The sequence below is a fragment of the Aegilops tauschii genome, chromosome 5 (genome assembly GCF_002575655.3).
Source record: "Aegilops tauschii subsp. strangulata cultivar AL8/78 chromosome 5, Aet v6.0, whole genome shotgun sequence".
NCBI lineage: Eukaryota > Viridiplantae > Streptophyta > Magnoliopsida > Poales > Poaceae > Aegilops > Aegilops tauschii.
The window spans coordinates 511,178,278-511,198,690 of record NC_053039.3 but is presented as its reverse complement, the minus strand read 5'-3'; the positions used below and the strand labels follow the sequence as shown (position 1 = coordinate 511,198,690).

The window sequence follows — 20,413 nt, the reverse complement described above, 5'->3', positions numbered from 1 at the left end:
AATACATAAGAGAAGATCATACTTTCAACCACTTTACATGGTTTAAGCTCGGCTACGATGTACGAGGCTATGGTACACCACAACCTCATGGGTCATGCGAGCTCCTAGGATTGCATTGCATACACCTGAGTGAGCCATAGACTCTCTTCCGCTATCGGGTTCAGAATATCCTATTTGAAGCTCTCTATGCCAAAACACCGACCAAGCCCATAGGGAAGCACATAGATGGCCCGACCCAATGAGCACTCTAGGATTCCGATCTGGGTTTGTAGTTTTTCTTTTTCATGCTGTTTTGTTTATTGGTTTTCTTTTCGGTTTTGTCTCTCAATTTCCTTCTTTTATTTTCATTTTCAAAGAATTTTTAAAAAATAAAAAAATGTTCGCAAAACTAAAAAATCTTCATATCCTTCAAAATGTTCAAAATTTAAAAATGTTTATTTGTTAAACGTGCTCACATTTAGTATTTTCAAAAAATATTCAGGGAGTTAAAAACCATTTTATGCAAGACAAATGTCCACTTTTAAAAAATAACTAAATATTCATGTTTTAAAATAAAAGAAAAAGATTGAAAACCCACTAAAACAGAAGAGAAAAACAGCAGCTGAACTATACTGGGCCAACGCCCGAGGGAGCACGTGTGTGCGGGAGGTCGACACTTTTTTTGACGTAGGGCAATTTTTGGTGTCGCGCCGCGGGTTCCGCCGGAGAGAGGAGGGCGCGCGCGACAGAGATAGATCGGCGCCGGTAGTTTCGCGTAAGGAATGGCGGCGTCCGGCGAAACAACCTGCAAATGATCGATCAGTTTGTTGCGATCGCACCGCATCACGCGTACTAACCGCATGTGGATCAAGGATTTTGGCTATAAAACTCACCTGATCTTCTCCACGCACGCATCTCCCTCGCTCCTCCTCCACAGCACCACGCACGTACACATCACGCCGTTCGGCCATTTCGGCCGAGCAGGATGAATCTCCCGGCAATCGCCTGCGCCCTCCTCCTACTTCTCCATCTCAATTGTACGTGCGCACTTGCTAGATTGTTCATTAGCACACTTGATTCTTAGTTTCTACACGTTCTAATTGTATTGGTAGCTGCTCATGTTACGTTTTGCTGCTAAAACTGATCGATCTGCGTGCATGCAGTTTCTCCCGTCAAGTCGTCCCCGCCGCAAGGGCTTGGGAAGGGACGCCACCCGCCCGGAAAGGGGGACCACCACGGCCATAACGGGCACAGCGGCGACGACGGGCACCAGCACGACCACTCCGACGACTACAACGGGTACAGCTTCTACGTCTTCGGCGACTCCTTCGCCGACAACGGCAACCTCGTCAAGATGAACCCAAGATCCGAGCTGAATCGCCAGTGGCGCTATCCCTATGGCTTATCCGGCCGCTTCTCCAACAGCTTGGTTCAGTCCGACTTGATCGGTACGTGCGCCTCCTTACTAAATCTTCCATCGATCCATCTCTGTTTTGCCCCGTGTATATACTTGATTGATGGACGGACGTGTCATACTGTTGTACCACGTTGCTTGCAGCCTACATGCTACGGCAGAAAAAGTCCCCTCCGGCGCACAGGCTCACTCGCAAGGTCGGCCGCGCCGGCTTGAACTTCGCCGTCGGCGGCTCCGGCGTGTTCGACGTGCCGGGCACCCAGACGCTCGCCAGGCAGATCCACACCTTCCACAAGCTCGTCAAGGACGGAGACATCGACCAAGACCGCCTCGCGTCAAAATCCGTCGCGCTCGTCGCCGTCTCCGGCAACGACTACGCCCGCCTCCCCGCCGACACCAAGAGCTTCGCCGAGGTGGAGGATTTCGCCAAGAAGGTGACGGCCGAGATCGCGTTCAACGTGCGCCGCCTGCAGGACATCGGCGTGGAGAAGGTGCTCGTCAACAACCTCCACCCTTTCCGCTGCTCGCCGGCCCAGACCAGGCCGTACAACCACACCCGCTGCAACGAGCGGCGCAACCTGGCCGCCACGCTCCACAACCACCACCTCGCCGACGAGCTGGCCGGCATGGAGGACGTGCTGCTGGTCGACCTCAACGCCGCCTTCAGCAACGTCGTCCGGCACTACAACGACGACGGGGACGGCGACATCATTCCCAATCTCTTCAGGGAGAAGCTGGCGCCGTGCTGCGAGAGCACCGACCCCAAGGGGTACTGCGGGCAGGTCGACACGGACAAGTTGGAGCCCCTCTACAAGGTGTGCGACAACCCCAACTATTTCTTCTTCTGGGACGAGATGAACCCGACCATGGTCGGGTGGCAGGCCGTCATGGGCCCGCTCGACTACCCCATCAGGAAGTTCTTAGGGCTCATTAGGTAAATGATGATGCATCCAAGTACGTGTCCATGTATACCCTGTGCTCCTCCTTGAACTATTATCTTAGCGCTGCTAGGCAAAAATCTGATATGGAACCTGTTTAATGAGAAGGAGAGAGAACTATATTATTGGTTGCAACAGAAGCCGCAGGTAATGAAGCTTCCATTTTCCTTAAAATAATCCAGAAGCGTCTGGATCATATATGCAAACCATGGAACACGAATGATACCAATTCAACATCCAGCTGAACGTAACCATGTATGTATCGCATGAATTAGTAACTTCTCAATAATCATACTAATACACAAAGCAAGGTGGATGGGCAGCCATGCCAGGTTGATGGGCAAACAGCGGATAATCAAATAATAATCTCTTTTTTCCCGCGAGGAAAAAAAATATCCCATTCTCCTTGCATGAACATATTGGATTATTGATACTAACATTTTTACTCTGAAACATACATGCAATAATGATGCAACCATACATGGAGAAGTAGCATAAACATTAGTACTAAAATTTTGGATGACCACATGCATGATAACAGTACCAAACGCACGAGCACTAAATTGACATGATAATATCCTTTGCTGCGTTCCATTCAGCCGGGAGTATTTGAGCTATGATCTCCTTGAGAACAGACGGGCAGCTGGACTTAAGATGCTCATAACCGTTGCTTGTCATCATCGCCTCCAAATTGGGTGGCGAAGCAAGGAACAGTAAACAAGCTTCTTTGAGACGAGGGAAACCATGCTGCTCAGCTATAGCCAAACTGGTTGCCACCATGTTTGAATCAATATGACAACACAGTTTCTCCTCACAGATCTGCTTCAGGCTGCCGATGTTGTACCTATCAGCCGCTACGAGTAGATGACTGGCCATCGCCACATCAATCACAGGAGAAACTTTGTCGGTGTATATGAAATGGAGCAAGGCCTTGAACACGTCAGGTTCCATGTCATATATTTTGATAGCACTACTGGAACTCTCCTCCATGGCGCCGAGGAGCTCCGCCTTGAAGACAGATGACCGAGCGGCGAGGACACACCTATGAGCGGGGAATATCTCCCCGCCTACTTGAAATGTTAGGTCTGCTGCATCTTTGCTCTTGAGGAGATCACCGAGATGCTGGTGCAAGTCGTGTGGAGAAGCCCTTGTTTCTTCTTCGCCGAGGATCTCCTTCATGACGGTGACATCACATCTGATGGTCAGACAATCATCTCTGAGATGCTCCGATCTTTCCAGCTTGGCTTTCTTCATCAGGTTATGGTTGCCCCAGTTTGGAGCTTTCCTTGAGAATGTATGTGTACCATGGTTACGGGTGTATGAAGGCACCGGTTCTCCGTTCTCGTCTAGTAGACTGAACGTGAAATTCGCCTTCACATCTTCGGCACGGGCGGATCGAAGATGTAGAAAAATAGATATGTAATCAGGACAAAGCTCGCTACCATTTGGGTAGTAGGTCACGGCCCAGTCGTGGCCTCCAACACTGAAAGGTGGAGAAGTCAGGTACTCGTCGTTCTTGAGTAGCGCCTTGGCTCTTGAGTATCCATCTACCTTGAGAATGCACGACCGTGTATATGACCTCTGCACAGATTCTTCATCAGCTACCATGGCAACAGAAATCTTGCAATGCTTCGCCATTCTTGGAGCAAGATGGAAGACAAGCTTATGCATGTGGATATAGATCACAAGCACGTGGACAACATCCAGGAATTGATTGATTCTTGCCGCCCGGCAGAACACAACATATGCACGCGAAACACTCGAATGATCGATTGGTGTTTCTTTTGCTTTATTGATTTGATTATGTAATAACTCAAAATCAACTAGCGGGATATGTCTTACAAGTGCTGGTGTATACATGTATATAAAGGCCTAGGGTAGCTACCGAGAGCAAATAGTAATCGGCGACTAACTCTACTACGTACTACTGTACTAATCATACTCGGTATGGAATACTGGTGTACACATGCACGTTCCGGTTCCGTGCAAGTTTGTGCCTCTCTTTTTTTACGATGGAAGCCAGGGCGTGTGCCTATGTCTGCAACAAATAACCAACTACTGTACCCTTCAAAAAAGATAACCAACTACTGTAACTTTAGCCAAATTCGTGGTAGCTCGACCACGACCAGAGAAAAAAAAATGTGCATGTACGTACTCGAACAGAAAGGGTAGATATGGTTTGCGGGGAGCCAAGTAATGAAATTCAGGAGCACCGGAAAACCAACGATAGTGCATCCTGACAGTTTGGGGTGGGCAGAACGACCGGCAAGGGGAGCATTGGAAGCGAACCAACCTGTGGTTTAGATGGTTAGAGGGACTGTGGTATCCCCAGTCCATCAGGGTTCAAATCCTGGTGCTCGCACTTATTTCTGGATTTATTTCAGGATTTCCAACGATGCGTATTCAATGGGAGGAGACGTTCCCGTCGACGACGAGGTGCCTACGGTGACTTCATAAATTTCAAGATGATATGCCGGCTCAGTCTTTCGGAGGTGCTCATAGGGATTGGGTGTGCGTGTGTGCGTTCATAGGGGTGAGTGTATGCGCGTGTATATGAGCGCTTGTGTCTGTATTGATGTTCAAAAAAAAAGGGGAGCATTGGGAAGACCAATGACTGTGCTACTATAATCCAGCTGAACGTAATTACTTGTCCCGAAAAAAATGTAATGACCTGTCCCACAGAAAAAAACGTAATTACCTCCCTTCGCTGCCATGCAGCGTGTGGTCGCAACATTGTTGATCATGGTTTGCAGCATCTCCACAGTCGGCTCCGGTAAAAACCGGCCATGGCCGTAGCATCCCCGCAAGCCAGTTTCGGCTTCTTCAGGCCGTGCTTCAAGCTTTTTTTTTCCGTCGGTTGAAACTCCCCCCCGGTCGCACAGACGGGCGATCCCCAACTTTTGTCGTCACCGTTAGGAGCTTTCTCAGTCGCCAGTTGCAACTTTTGTTGCTGCCGGCTTGAACAAAATCGACGTGACACGCACCATCCTCGCGCCCGTCGCAAGAAATGGTCGTGCTGGTTCCAGCTTTTTTCCTGTTCCAGCAACCTCCGGCGTCGGTCCCAGCCACCCCTAGGCGCCGGTTGCCAGCCCTAGCATCTCAGCCAGCTGCTCCCAGTTCCGTGTCGCCGTTGTCCTCCTTGCAAAGACACCACCTCCCCCTCGTAGAGAGGGCATGGGAGGGAGGAACCGGCTACATAGATCTCACCCCTGGATCAGGCTTACAGCGTCTCTCTGGCCTTACATGCCGACGGCCCTGATAGGGGAAAGGAAATGGTGGGATTACGACTCGACGGAGAAGAAGATGAGGAGATCGATGTTGTTGACGAGCATCGGGAGGTGGGGCGGCCGATGGTTATGCGGAGGAGAAAGGGATGAGAAGAGGCAGCGAAGAAGAAAAAATGAGGACGAGAAAGGTTGGGAAGAGATAAAGTGGGCTCATTGGCCACGTGCCATAATGGGAGATGGTGGGGCTACGCACGGCGTGACCGGCGCAAGCTAACAAAATATATTAGTAATCCATGCAAAAAATATGTATTAGTAATAACTAGTCAAATAATTGAGGATTTGCTTAAAAATGGTTGATGATTGTATGCTTTTTGTTTCTTAGTGCTTTATAAATTGAATTACAACACAAGATCACAAGGTCCAAATACATGGCATCCATACTTCACATTCAGTTTTTCAGTGAGAAAGTAGATACGAGTGCTAATGGGTGCTGCTAATGGAGTATTAGGCAGGGACGGAGCCAGGATTTGAATATAACAATTGACGTATGAGAAAATAACACATGTCTTGCAACTGTCGGTGTAAATTCAGCTCTAGAATTACCTATATAATCATACGATTAGCAAGTTGGATTCTGATTTTCAGTGCAAAGTGTTCAAACTTCAAGGAAATGGTTTGTGCAATGTGTTCTATTCTTTCTATCTATAACCAAGTAAACACATGCTACTAACTAAAGCATTAGGGATTGCCGTATCAGAAGATATTAATAATATGTTAATGTAAAAAGAATACTGCATTTATACCTCAAGAAACGATCCATTGCTGCCATGGAAGATGGCGCGCGCTTATGGCAAGCCGGCAACAGAGATCAACAACGGCCATCACAGCGTCACCGTTTGCTCGAGTTTGGATGCAGAGGAGATAGAACGACCACAAATAATAGTGTTTCCTGGTGGTGGCTGATGGCAACAAGGGGGCGGTGGTGGCGATATTAGGAATTTGATACCAGATCGTGTGAGCTAATTGACACCTTCTACGGTTTGAAAGACAACCTAATATAATTCTAAAAAATAAAGGCTAACCTTTTTCCCCCGTTTGATCGCTCATCCGTGCGCCCGGCCGGCAAGATTACGCAGTTGTTGGATCGACAACGGCGCTTTACTGTCCTCTTCCCTTCTGGACGAAGAGATTTGATAGAAGATCTAGCAGATCGCCGGCGGCAGGCTCATCGCAGGAGCAGTTTCGGTTTTTTAGCAGGTCGGAACCAAGCAATTAGGTTTAGATTAGAGGAGACACGAACGACTTTTTTTTTTGAGACAATCAGCAAAGCTTTATTGATCCGTCACATAGTTTACATGGACGAAATGAAGATCCCCAGGGTGGCCCAACCAAACATGGCGACCAAGCCCCAGTTTTAGTGCATGCTTTGCTAGATTGTGAGCTTCGACATTCGAGCTCCTAAATTCATGAACAAAATTACACGAAGTAAAACTAGTAGAGTACTTTAGTATTTCATGTATAATAGCCCCATAACCAGCCCCGCTTCTTCTCTTGAGATCATCTATCACCACTGAGCAATCGGAAGCCACATGTATAGCTTGTATGTTTAGATCCTCTGCCAATGCCAGGGCCTCCCTTACCGCTAGAGCTTCCAAAGTTGTCGGATCAGTTATCCCTCTGAATACCACCGATGAAGCACCTAGATAGAGTCCATCTCTGTTTCTGCAAATTGCTGCCACTGAGCCTACACCTCGTCGTTCCGAAACCGCAGCATCTACATTCACCTTCATCAAGTGCTCCGGCGGTTGGATCCAATGGGATGGCCTCACTGGCCTGGGATGTGAGTGCTGAATGTGCGGTTTTTTCAAGACTTGGAGATCATTCCAGTAGGACTGAATATATAAGTGTGTTGACATTGGGCTTTGAAAGATATCCTCATAAACTGCTTTCCTTCTCACTCCCCATATAGCCCACAGCGTGATCACCATACGCACTAGTTGATCATTAACTCCACCATTTCTTCGTCAGCTAAAGCCCACACGCTTCTCGCCATTGAGCAGTTTATAAGCGCATGTCTCCAAGAATCTCTAGCTCCGCATAATCTGCATGCCGCCGAGGTAGCCATGTTCCGATGCTGAAGAAGATCCGCAGTAGGCATAGAAGATCTAGCCAGCCGCCACAGGAACATTTTCAGTTTAGATGGAACATCAATCTTCCAAAGCTTCGACTAGTCGCTTGTCTCCCTGTTATCACCTGACGCGCCCGCTGCCTCTTCAATCCAATTTTCCCTTGTGATTTTCATTTGAAGTATCATTTTGTAGGCTGATTTGACAGTAAACATACCTCGTTGGTCAGCACTCCATGACCAGAAGTCATCAATGTTCCTGGTACACAGGGGGATCGACAAAATGGCCTCAGAATCTATAGGTAAGAAAACTTGACGCACCAGCGTTTCATTCCAGGATGCTGTTGCTGGGATTAACAGGTCAGAAACAAGCTCAGGAGGGTTATTAATCAAAGACACAATTGGTCTCATCATGCCTGGGCGCGGAAGCCAGTTGTGTCTCCAAATTTCTGTAGACTGACCATTGCCAATTCTTCTTATGATTCCATGTCTCAACATATCTCGTCCATCAAGTATTGCCCGCCATATTTGCGATGGCTTGCTTCCTAATTCTGCATCAAGCAAAGAAGTCTCTGGAAAGTATACTGCCTTCAAAATCCTCGCACTAAGAGAGGATGGCTCGCTCAAGATTCTCCAAGCTTGCCTGGCGAGTAGTGCTAGATTGAAAATTTCCATATCTCTGAATCCCAAACCCCCAAGGTGTTTTGGTCTGACCATGTCGTCCCAAGCCACCCAGCTGGGCTTGCGCTTCCCCGCCTTACTGCCCCACCAAAACTGTCGGATAATCTTCGTGATATTCTCACAAAGTCCTCTCGGTAACCTGAAACATGCCATGGAGAAGACCGGGAGCGCCTGTGCCACTGCTTTAATCAAGATCTCCTTCCCCGCATAAGACAAGAGTTTTTGCATCCACCCCTTCACCTTCTCCCAAACACGGTCTCGGAGATACCGAAAGGTTCCCATTTTTGATTGACCAACATCTGTTGGCATTCCCAAATAGCGTTCACTCAGGGTCTCATTCTAAACATTAAGGATATGCTTAATGCTTTCTCTCCTCTGTTGTGGGCACCCCTTGCTGAAAAAAATCGAGGACTTGCTATGATTGACTCTCTGACCAGATGCATCACAATAGGTATTCAATAGGTTTGACACCGCCGTCGCACCCTCATTACTAGCCTTGAAAAGCAGCAGGCTATCATCCGCAAATAGGAGATGGTTCACAACCGGAGCTGTCGGAGCCACCTTAATCCCACTGAGCAAAGACGACTGAGAACTGTGTTTTAGGAGGCACGAAAGGCCCTCTGCTGCAATCAAAAATAGATAAGGGGAAATCGGATCTCCCTGTCGAATACCACATGATGGTGTAAAAGGTTCTAGCTTTTCTCCATTAAAAGAAACTGAGAAAGAAACTGAACTGATCATACCCATTATAATGTCCACCCACTGCTGCATAAAACCAAGCTTGACCATAATCGCTCGCAGATAAGCCCATTCTAGCTTGTCATATGCTTTCATCATGTCAAGCTTGAGTGCACAATGACTATTTGATTTGGCCTTACTCCTCTTCATGAAATGCAAGCACTCGTATGCGCAAATAATATTATCTGTGATGAGACGGCCCGGGACAAAAGCTGATTGCTCCGCTGAGATGATATCTGGCAAGATTACTTTCAACCTGTTTGCTATAACCTTGGACGCAATCTTGTAAATGACATTGCATAAGCTAATGGGGCGAAACTGAGATAAGAGGGTTGGGTTCATCACCTTTGGAATTAACACTAGTACTGTGTCATTAACACATTCTGCACTTTCCTCCCCTCTTACAATTCTCAGGACTGCTCTCGTGACCTCTTCTCCACAGATATCCCAATGCCGCTGATAGAACTGGGCCGGGAAGCCATCGGGCCCCGGCGCCTTAGTTGGGGCCATCTGAAAGAGTGCCGTTTTAACTTCCTCCCGGGTATACGGGGACCAGCGCCTCGTTCATGCTTTGGGTGACCCTTACAGGAACATGTTGGAGAACTTGGTCCAAATTAGTTACCCCCGCAGATGTGTATAGAGACTTGTAAAAATCAGTCACGAGTGTTCTTAGTTCAGCCGGATCGCTAACATTCACCCCAAGAGCATTCTCTAGGGCTTTAATCATGTTCTTCTTTCTCCTCATAGAAGCCCTCATATGAAAAAATTTTGTGTTTTTGTCTCCTGATGCAAGCCATTCGAGCCTAGATCTTTGACGCCACATCAGTTCTTCCCGATGGTAAAGCTCAACGAGCTTTTCATTGATTTTAAGTTCTGCATGTGATGGTCCGATCCTCCTTGGGTCCCCTCTCAGTCGTTCTAGCTCGGCCAGCAGGTTCTTTATTTCTTTGCGGACGCTTCCAAAAGTGTTCTTATTCCAATTTCCAAGACTGTCAGATATAGTCCGCAACTTTGCTTGCAACTCTTCCAGGCTCGATGTTGGTTGTCCCTCGCTCCAGCACTGCGAGAGTGTATCTTGCCACGTATAACCTCATACCTGAAGGGGGGTTTCGCCGGTGGGCGACTTTCACCATCCTCAGTCTTCAAGAGGATCGGGGCGTGGTCCGAAGTCGTAGCCGTAAGATGGATAACTGTGGTTGTGGGAAACTTCAGCGCCCATGCACCCGTTGCAAGCGCCCTATCTAGGCGCACTTTGGTGTAGCTCCCTCCCGAGACCTTCTTTTCAAACGTCCAAAAGTTACCTTGATAGCCCAAATCCGCCAACATGCAAACGTCCACCGCCTCCCTAAAACCTTGGATTTGTGCATTACTCCTCTCTCCAATGCCTTCTTGTTCTTCTGGACGCAACACTTCATTAAAATCGCCTATGCAGACCCAAGGTAGATCGTTTAAAGTAGCTATCCCCTTCATTATGTCCCAAGTATGATGTCTCAAACTGGTTTGGGCCTCTCCATAAAAAACAGTGGCCCTCCATGGGTCCTGACCTGGATCTGTGAGAGAACAATCAATGTGATAAACCGAGTAACCCAAAATCTCTATATTTATTGGATTATTCCAGAAAATTCCGAGTCCACCACTCCGACCCTGACTACTAACAGCATAAGCTTGATCAAAACCAAGACTACTAGCCAAACTCTCTACCCTTGCTCTATCCAGCTGTGTTTCTACGATACATAGTAGGGTAGGGGCAAATTTCCTCGCTAACTCGCGAAGCTCCCGAACTGTCGCGGCTTTGCCCGCACCACGGCAGTTCCAACATGAACGGCTGATCCATGCGTATTGCTTCCTAGCGTGTCTCTTCCATGGTGGGCTACTTTCCCTTTTTCTCTTCCAGGGATTCGGGCCTTTGGCCTGCAACATATGTGACAACAGTACATGGGCTTTGGCATAGGGGGGGGGGGGGGGGGGCGAAGCACGTCACGGGCAGTTGCCTAGCGAGAAAAATTAGCAACAAACTAATTGCTATTAAGGTAACACGCGATCGTTAGGGGGGGTCTCGCCCCACCTCGTCCCCCCTTGAATCCGTCCCTGCCTCCCTGGTATTAGGGCATATACAACGCAGGCACTAAGCCAGCGACGCTAGGACTTAAATTCTGCCTCTTCTGACAGTTTTCATGTTATTCCTGATGCTTTTCTTTTTGGCATCATTGCCCACCTAGGAGTTGGACTCTTAGAAATTACGTACAAAATTTACTCCCTAGCACCTACTTCAAGCGCCCAGCTCTTGTGAAAAAAAAAGGGTCAGGATTTAAGTGCCCCTATCAGAGGTGACTGATTCTATTTGCTGGAGGCTCATCAAGTACTCCCTCTGTAAAGAAATATAAAAGCGTTTAGATCACTAAAATAGTGATCTAAATATTCTTATATTTTTTTACGGAGGGGCTACTGAACATTTGCCACCTCGTGAATTTGGTGCAGTTTGTCTACCGATATAGATGGACCTAAACCCTGGAGTTTTTCCTTATACGTACACCTTCAGAGAATGTTCAAGAATAGCCTTGTTGAAAATTTCAACAATAGATCCTGTTGACTTTATTCAAAACTTCAAGTATCTAATGCATAAGAGGACCAATTTTTTCTAAGAAACTAATTTATCAGATTTATGTCAATAGAAACTACTACCTGTTGCATAAAGGAACACATTCCAATCCATTCAATAATTGATAAGTACCAATGTACCATTCTTCTGCTTCTTCTTTTTTTGCGGGGAAATGTACCATTCTACTTGCCTCAACATATAGATTGAATGAATGATACTAAGATTCTTTGTTCTGAAACATCCATACAGCCATACATGGAGAAGTAGCACAACGATTGAAACAAGATTCTTTCCTAAGCAAGGAAAGAAAAAGTGGTTGCTTGCATTTTTGTTCCAAACATTCAAGCAACCATACACATATAGAAGTAGCATAACCATGAGTACTAAACTTGGATGACATATATGATAATAATTGATCTATAGGCATTACTTCCACATTGTCATGACAATATCCTTTGCCACGTCCCATTCAGGCGGCAGGATTCTAGCTATCAACTCCTTGAGAACAGATGGGCAGCTAGATTTCAAATGCTCATAACCGTCACTTGCCATCATAGCCTTGACATTGGAAGGACAAGAAAGGAATTGCAAACAAGCACCTTTGAGATCATGGAAACCGTGCTGCTCTGCTAAAGCCAAACTTGTGGCCACCATGTTGGAATCAATGTGAGTACACAATTTCTCCTCGCATATAAGCTTCAGCCTGCCGATGTTGTACCTGTCAGCCGCTACAAGAAGATGGGTAGCCATAACCATATCAGTTCCGCCTTTGTTGCTAGCCATCTCAAGGACAGGGACAGAGTCGGTGTATATGAAGTGGAGCAAGGACTCGAACACATCAGGTTCCATGTCCCAAATTTCAATCAGGCTACCGGAACTCTCCTCCATGGCGCCAAGGAGCTCCGCCTTGAAGACGGATGAGCGAGCAGCGAGGACACACCTGTGAGCAGAGAATGTCTGTCCGCCGACTTGAAAGGTTAGGTCTGCTGCATCCTTGTTCTTCAGGAGGTCGCCGAGATGCTTGTGCAGATCTCCTGGAGGAACCCTTGTTTCTTCTTCCCCGTTGATCTCCTTGGTCACGGTGACATAGCACCTAATGGTCAAACAATCGTCTCTCAGATGCGCCGATGCCTCCAAATCAGCCCTCTTCACAAAGTCATGGTAACCCCAGTCTGAACCTTTCGTTGAGAAGGTATGTACAGGGTGGGTACGGCTGTATGAAGGCACCGGTTCACCGTTCTTGTCAAGTACACTGAACGTGAATTTCGCCTTGACATCTTTAGCATCGGCAGATTCAAGACGTAGATAAACAGATATGTGATAGGCGTAAATCTTATCGGTACCGTTTGGGAAATATCTCACGACCCACCCGTGGCCTCCAACACTGAAAGGGGGAGAACTGACGAACTTGCCGTTCTTGAGTAGCGCCTTGGCTCTGGAGTATCCATCTACCTTGAGCACACACGACCTTTCGTCAGATCCAGCTACAATGGCAGCAGAGATCTTGCAATGCTCTGCCATCCTGGAGATTTGCTTGGACTTGGAGTAGTACTAGTAGTATGGAAGAAGACTGGTGAGGTAAAGTGAGATCCTGCTGCATCATCTATCTATATATGGAGGAGCACTTGGGAAGTTAAATCAATTCGTTTCACATTCAGTCAAACAAAACAGTGGCCTGTTCGCTCCTCGATCTAGATCGTTTACCTTCACGAGGAGACGCCATTAATTGAATTGCAGCGCTGTGCCATTGGTGGGAGGCGAAAGGGGGCCACGATAGAGCACTGGCAGACGAAAAGTTTTGTTTGTGCCGAGGGGTTGAATTGTTGATGAAAATCAACAGTGTGTACAGAGAGTGCATGCATTGCAACGGCAGATGAAAATGCTTGAATGCACATGCAACTACTACTATCTCCGGTTCTTTTCTGAAAACGTGGAGACAACGGATAATATATCCAGCAACTCTGTTGTGAGCAAAATCTGCAACAAAGAACCTACTCGTCAGCTTGGTGCTCGGACGCCCAGAAACTGCCTCCTTTGCAAATTACTCGAACGGATAACACAGACAATTTAATGGATTGTTACGACCTTCAGTGTTAGGGGAAAAGGTCATATAATTCAGAAGCATCTTGAAATTTTGGGCGGGCAGAACAGGCAAGGGGAGCGTTGGAACACCAATGGCACTGGCAGTACTACAGTCCAGCTGAACGTAACGACCTGAACAAATCATCATCCGCACCACAAGCATATAATTACAAATTGTATAGCGATTTTGTAGAATGTTTTCACTATGCTCGACGGCAACAACTTTTTCATACCGCAAACACATCAAATATTTAGCAGAAATAAAATAAGTACAACAATCATGCTTAACTGGAAACTACAAAAACCTGGTTTCCTCTACAACCCCCTTCGACATCGATTTTTCTGAAACTGAAACCGGAGAAACCCTCGACAGCATAACAAGCACATAGCTGCTGAGCTCCACTACCAGCAATATTCAGAGGGACTGAACCTTCTGTTAGCTAAACTTGTGACGGGTCATTGGTTACAAGAAACTTTGTATCCTCTGCTCACGTCCGGCGGTTGCCACTGCGGCAACTGGCTGTTACAAAGATATTGATTGTCAATGCTTGAGGATTACGCTCAGATTTTATTTATATTTAGCTTAGTGTTTTAAACTGAAATGCAACACCCCTGCACAAAAAAAAACTGAATTGCAACACAAGGTCCCGAGATGCACATACACGTTCATTTTTTTCAATGCAAGAAGTACAGGCAAAAGCTCAAAAAAGAGAGATTAGTATACTCTCGGCACTTGGCTACCCAGTGTTTACGTAGGCACCATAACTTGTACACTCATTTAGCTCTTCAATACCCAGCTTTATCATCGACACTTGGCTATCCAGTGTTTACCATAGGCACCATAATTTGTACAATCCTTTGGCTCTTCAATACCCAGCTTTATCATCGACACTTGGCTACCCAGTGTTTACCATAGGCACCATAACTTGTACACTCCTTTAGCTCTTCAATACCTAGCTTTATCATCGACACTTGGCTACCCAGCGTTTACCATCGAAAAATTAATATACTCTCCGTACATGTCTACTCAACATTTACAAAATGTTCCTTAAAAATGCTTGCATTTAACATTTCCGAAAGTATTCAGAATTTAAAAAATATTCAGCCAGTTTTAATTAAATATTTTTTTAAATGTTCGCCTTTTAAAGAATTAAAAATTCATGTTTTAAAATAATAAATAATAAAAACCTTCTGAAAACCAGTAAAACAGACACAACGCTCCCTAGAAGCTGAGCGAGGGCCGGCTCGCCCGAGCTAGCGTGTACGGGAGGTTGACACTTTTTTTACGTAGCGCCTGACAAATAGGAACCACCTGCATCCGGGTCCACTGTGCGTATATGTGGACAACATCGTTAGATACGTCGCGTGTTAGCCGTGACGCAGTTCAGTTTTTGGGGTCGCGCTATGGGCTGGAGAGAGGAGGGAGATAGACCGGTGCCAGTTTCGGGGTATAGTACACGTTGGGCAGTGCACCCAACCGATCGAGCCATTTGGTCTGTCTCAGCCGTTTATTTCCAACAAACATGTTTTCGTAATCAAACATGGCAAGTAGATATCAAATAAATCTAGCATTTCTGCATAGTATCATATGCCCGGCACACAACATTGCACTAGAAGATCGTCACAGCCATAGTTCGTGCATCTCGACCCTAGTTCAAACAAATAAAAGATCACGCTTAATCTCTGTCTTGGATGAAATTTGCTTCCCCTCAAACCAATCCTTCCTTTTTTGGGGTCATCTTGCTTGTGTCGGCCGCCTTGATCTCCACTTCCTTGGAGATTAGCGCGAGCTCCACCTCCTTGGCTCTTGTCCGGAAATTGGCCTCATCGATCTCGAGCTTCTTCTTTTGTATGTCAAAGTAGGTCTTCATTTGCTCCCCTTTCTCTTAGCGCTTACTCTCTTCCTTTTGGGTCATGAACCCCTTTAAAGTTTCTTGCAAGGTGATTGTCGAAACATCACACTTTGCATCCACCTTGGAATTGGTCTTCCCCCTCTGCCTCTTCTCACTTTCACTTAGGCCGTCAAACGATGAAGGCCCCCACCTCTTTTTTGGGCCATATATTGCTCCTTGAACTTGGGACAATCCTTGATTTTCCTCCAGCAATGGCTCAAGGTGAGGCTTGCCCCATTTTGGACCTTGAAGGTATCCAAGGCTTGAAACGCCTACATATAGAGATATAACCAACAAGATACATTCATATGCATAGGAGGACGATATATGCTCAGAACAAAGGTAATGTTTGATCCAATGCCACTCATGGGCTGGCCGACAACATTCTCATGGGAGCCACAAAACTTCTTGCACTCCAATTGGATGAAGCCCCACCTCTTTTGTATTGACACGCCGGTCTCTCAAATTTGTAGGGCTCAAACTTCTTGTGTTGATGGAAGTAATCGCCGATCCTCTTCAAAAATGTTGTTCCTTTTTGTTCGGCACCGGTTTTGGGATATTGTCCAACTAACACCCAAGCTTCGCAAATCAACTTGTCTTCCGTCTTCGTGTATGCTCTCGTCCTCATGCTTTTCATTCTCTTTTGTGACCGGCCCTGTTCCACAAGCTCTTCCTCAAACAACAATGGCTCCCCGTCGAAGTCGACGCCCTCTTCGCCATCATCTTGGTCATCATTGTATTGGTCGTTGTCTTGGCTGTGGGCGTCTTGAGTCTCATCGTCATCATACCCTTGGCTACCCCTCATTGTAGTACTTCGGACTGGCCGGCGTCGGGGTGGGTGTTTCATCGAATAAGTTGCGGCCATCAGGTAAGTTGGCTGGAGAGACCACCCGCTGATGCTTTCTTTGCATCCCGGTGGAATGGACAGCCACAGGTATGAAAATATTTAGCCTGTAGTACGCGAGCACCTCCAAGGCACTAGAGCACATGCTGGCCCGGAGGAAGGCCAGTACATAGTCACCTAGGGAATGACGTTGGTGTGCCATAGATGCACAGGCCAGGGGGGAGGGCGTCTGTGGGCGTCCGACGTATCAGCGTGAACGTAAACTCGGCCCAAACTTTGGCCAAAATGGATTGAGGCGGGAAAAAAAATAGACATCCGTCTATTTGCGTCGTCATGTTGGCCCGTGTTTTTTATTCACATGGACCCAAACAAACGCGAACGGACGAGCTGCATGTTGGAGTTGACCTAACAAGTTGCAAATGATCGATCAGTTTGTTGTGATCGCACCGCATCACGACGACGTACCACCGCATGGGTCTAGGATTTTTCCCTGTCCCTATCTAAAACTCGCCTGATCCTCTGATCCTCTCCACCCATAGATCTCCGCTCGCTCGTCCCCCACAGCACCACGTACGTACGCATCACGCCGGCCAGTTCAGCCGATCGAGCGGGATGAATCTCCCGACGATCGCCTGCGCCCTCATCCTACTTCTCCATCTCAATGGTTCGTGCGCGCGTCCTGCCCTGACTAGATGCTTATCAGCTCGCCAGATTAGATTGTTCGTCAGCACACACTTTTTTCTTAATTTCTACACGTCGTAATTGGTCGCTGTTCATGTTTCGTTTTGCCGCCTAAATTGATCGATCTGCCCGCGTGCAGTTTCTCCCGTGGAGTCGTCCCGGCCGCAGCCAGAGGGGCTCGGGAAGGGGCGCCACCACGGCCATAACGGGCACAGCGGCGACGACGGGCACCAACACCATCACTCTGACGGCTACAACGGGTACAGCTTCTACGTCTTCGGCGACTCCTTCGCCGACAACGGCAACCTCGTCAAGATGACCCCATTATCCGAGCTCAATCGCCAGTGGCGCCCTCCATACAGGGCCAACGGCCGCTTCTCCAACAGCTTGGTTGAGTCCGACTTCATCGGTGCGTCCTTCCTCAATCTCCAATTCTCCATCTCTCCTTTGCCGTGTTATCATCTCCACGTGTGACTCTGTTTTACTACGTATGTTGCAGCCTCCATGTTAGGGCAGATGAAATCCCCTCCGGCGCACAGCCTCGCGCGCAAGGTCGGTCCGGCCGGCTTGAACTTCGCCGCCGGCGGCTCCGGCGTGTATGACGTGCCGCACACCCACACGCTCGCCAGGCAGATCCACACCTTCCACAAGCTCGTCAAGGACGGAGACATCGACCAAGAGCTCCTCGCGTCGAAATCCGTCGCGCTGGTCGCCGTCTCCGGCAACGACTACGCCCGCCTCCCCTCCGACACCAAAAGCTTCGCGGAGGTGGAGGATTTCGCCAAGAATGTGGCGTCGGAGATCGCGGCGAACGTGCGGCGCCTAAAGGACATCGGCGTGCAGAAGGTGCTCGTCAACAACCTCTTCCCTTTCGGGTGCGCCCCGTCGGAGACCAGGGCGTACAACCACACCCGCTGCAACGAGCGGCGCAACCTGGCCGCCATGCTCCACAACCACCACCTTGCCAACAAGCTGGCCGACATGGAGGACGTGCTGGTGGTCGACCTGAACGCTGCCTTCAGCACGGTCCTCCGGGACGACGGGAGCGGTGACACCGCCAATCTATTCAGGGAGAAGCTGGTGCCGTGTTGCGAGAGCACGGACCCCAAGGGGTACTGCGGGCAGGTAGACCCGGAGACGTTGGATCCGCTCTACGACGTGTGCGACGAACCCCACGTGTTCTTCTTTTGGGACGAGATGAACCCGACCATGGTCGGGTGGCAGGCCGTCATGGGCCCGCTCGACTTCCCCATCAGAAAGTTCCTAGGCCTCGTTAAGTAGATGATGCATCCGCGTGTGCATGTATACCCTGTGCTTCACCTTGAACTATTATCTTAGCGCTGATAGGCAAAAATCTGATATGGAACCTATTATCATATCTTATTCTAGATAGATGTATTCTGCAGTTGTTTCTACTATAGTTTTGAATATTTGAATTGTTGTGTTGTGTTCTGAAACCGAATATCAAGTGGTTTTGTTATAGGCAAATTTTACAACAAAGAACCAGCAATTTGCTAGCTAGGTTGGTTTGTGCGCCACTGGAAACTATGTGCAACCTGCTTTATTTCTGAACAAATATAATCAAGTTCCGAAAGAGAGAAAAATCGGTATGATACCAAATTCCTTAGCGTTTCGGTGATTAGGGTTGTTATTTGACTTTCTTGGCTAATATGTGGTGGAGGTATGGGCATGCCAGGCGCTGGGCAACCAATCTGTGTGGTGCGGCGCATCCAGAGTGTGGGGCGGCTATACCGTAAGGATTATGAGTGGTTGAAGATCGTGGCGGTTCGGTTATACTTCGGTATGTGGCGAGTGAATTGCAAAAAACCACAACATTGACGCATAGGTTTGCAGAAAGCATTGGTTTACGAATTTGTGCCAGAAACCACTGATTTTTTACCTAATCTTTTGCAGAAAACACTGATTGATGAATTAGACCGTTTTAATGACAGTTATGACATGTGGGCCTGTCATTTGATGACTGTTCTTTTTCCAAAAAAGACCTCCCTCCCAAAAACAACTCTCCCTCCCCACCTCCGTCCAGAGAGAAGAGGAGGTGCACCCTCGACGTCGGTGAGGTCCAACCGCTGCCGCAAGTCCTCTCCCTTGTGGTCGTCGGGATCCAGGGCCTGCACCGGAGCAAGTAGAAGCGGCGGCGCAGCACGGGCGTGAGCAACGACGCGGAGCACCGGAGCAAGCAGCGGCACGACGGCGCGCGAGCGGCAGCAACGGAGCAAGCAGCAACAACGTGGCAGCCCGGAAGCAGCAGCACTGACGCGGCGGTGCACAAGCAGCAGGAGCAGCGAAGCAAGCATCAACGGCGCGGTGTCACGGAAGCAGCGGCGGCGGGGCGTCGACACGGGAGCAGCGGCGGCAGCGCGGCGACGCGGAAGCAGCAACAAGTAGCAGCAGCAGCGGAGCCGTGCGGCGGTGCGCAAGCAGCAGCAGCTGCGCGTCGACACGGGAGCAGTGGCGGCGACGCGGAAGCAGCAGCAGCCATGCACGCGCAAGTAGCAGCAGCGGAGTAGAAACAAGCAGCAGCGGAGCCGTGCGGCGGCGCGCAACCAGCAGCAGCCTTGCGCTGACCCAGCCAACGCCCGCCCGATGCGAACGCGACTGCGCATAAGCAGGAGCTGATTGCGTTTTCCATTTTTTTTCTCCAAGGGTGCCTATGCAAAAATACCAAGGACCAACAGTTATGCCACATCAGCTTTTGCGGGACCCATATGTCATAATCATGGTTAAAATGCCTAAAAAGACCGACCAGTGTTTTATGTAAAAAAAATTAGGCCAAGAATCAGTGGTTTCTGGCACAAATTCGTAAACCAGTGTTTTCTGCAAACCTATGCGTCAATAAGGTGTTTTTTTTGCAGTTCACTCGTATGTGGCAATGCTAGCAGGTTTTCTCTGCATGTACGTGCCGCATCGGGCATGTCGCGTGTGGCGGGCAATTTGTAATAAATGGAAGCTTCATTACCCACTGCTTCAACAAGCCCCTTTTGGTAAGAAAGTAATCGCGGCGAATCCGAAGAGAAAAACCGGTATGACGCCCAATTCCTTAGCGTCCCGGTTATTAGGGTTGCTATTTGTAATTCCTGACTAATGTGAGGTGGAGGCGGTGGGGATGCTAGGCGTTGAGCAACCAATCTGTGTGGTGCGGTGCGTCCGGGGTGTGGGCGGCTATCCCACAAGGATTCTTCTGTGGCTGAGCAT

The 20,413-nt window shown here is 48.2% G+C and overlaps 4 protein-coding genes across 4 annotated transcripts; 2 read left to right on the top strand and 2 right to left on the bottom strand.

Annotated features, from left to right (window-relative positions):
• The first annotated feature begins 786 nt into the window (after window positions 1-786).
• LOC109762491 (GDSL esterase/lipase At5g03610-like) lies at window positions 787-2,412 on the top strand. The gene is made up of 3 exons (XM_020321350.4): window positions 787-1,016; window positions 1,143-1,427; window positions 1,538-2,412. Exons 1-3 carry the CDS (start codon window positions 965-967, stop codon window positions 2,329-2,331), a joined length of 1,131 nt encoding a protein of 376 aa, XP_020176939.3. The 5' UTR covers window positions 787-964; the 3' UTR covers window positions 2,332-2,412.
• Window positions 2,413-2,889: 477 nt separating this feature from the next.
• LOC109762490 (BTB/POZ and MATH domain-containing protein 2-like) lies at window positions 2,890-3,969 on the bottom strand. The gene is made up of 2 exons (XM_073498711.1): window positions 3,774-3,969; window positions 2,890-3,665 (listed from the first exon to the last, which is right to left on the bottom strand). The coding sequence occupies exons 1-2, from the start codon at window positions 3,967-3,969 to the stop codon at window positions 2,890-2,892; spliced, it is 972 nt and encodes a 323-aa protein (XP_073354812.1).
• Window positions 3,970-12,127: 8,158 nt separating this feature from the next.
• LOC109762485 (BTB/POZ and MATH domain-containing protein 2-like) lies at window positions 12,128-13,222 on the bottom strand. Its single transcript, XM_020321343.1, has one exon. The coding sequence runs from the start codon at window positions 13,220-13,222 to the stop codon at window positions 12,128-12,130; it is 1,095 nt and encodes a 364-aa protein (XP_020176932.1).
• A 3,909-nt stretch (window positions 13,223-17,131) lies between these two features.
• On the top strand, window positions 17,132-18,481 carry LOC109762489 (GDSL esterase/lipase At5g03610-like). Its single transcript, XM_073498710.1, has 3 exons — window positions 17,132-17,183; window positions 17,340-17,609; window positions 17,700-18,481. Exons 1-3 carry the CDS (start codon window positions 17,132-17,134, stop codon window positions 18,479-18,481), a joined length of 1,104 nt encoding a protein of 367 aa, XP_073354811.1.
• The last annotated feature ends 1,932 nt before the right edge of the window (window positions 18,482-20,413 follow it).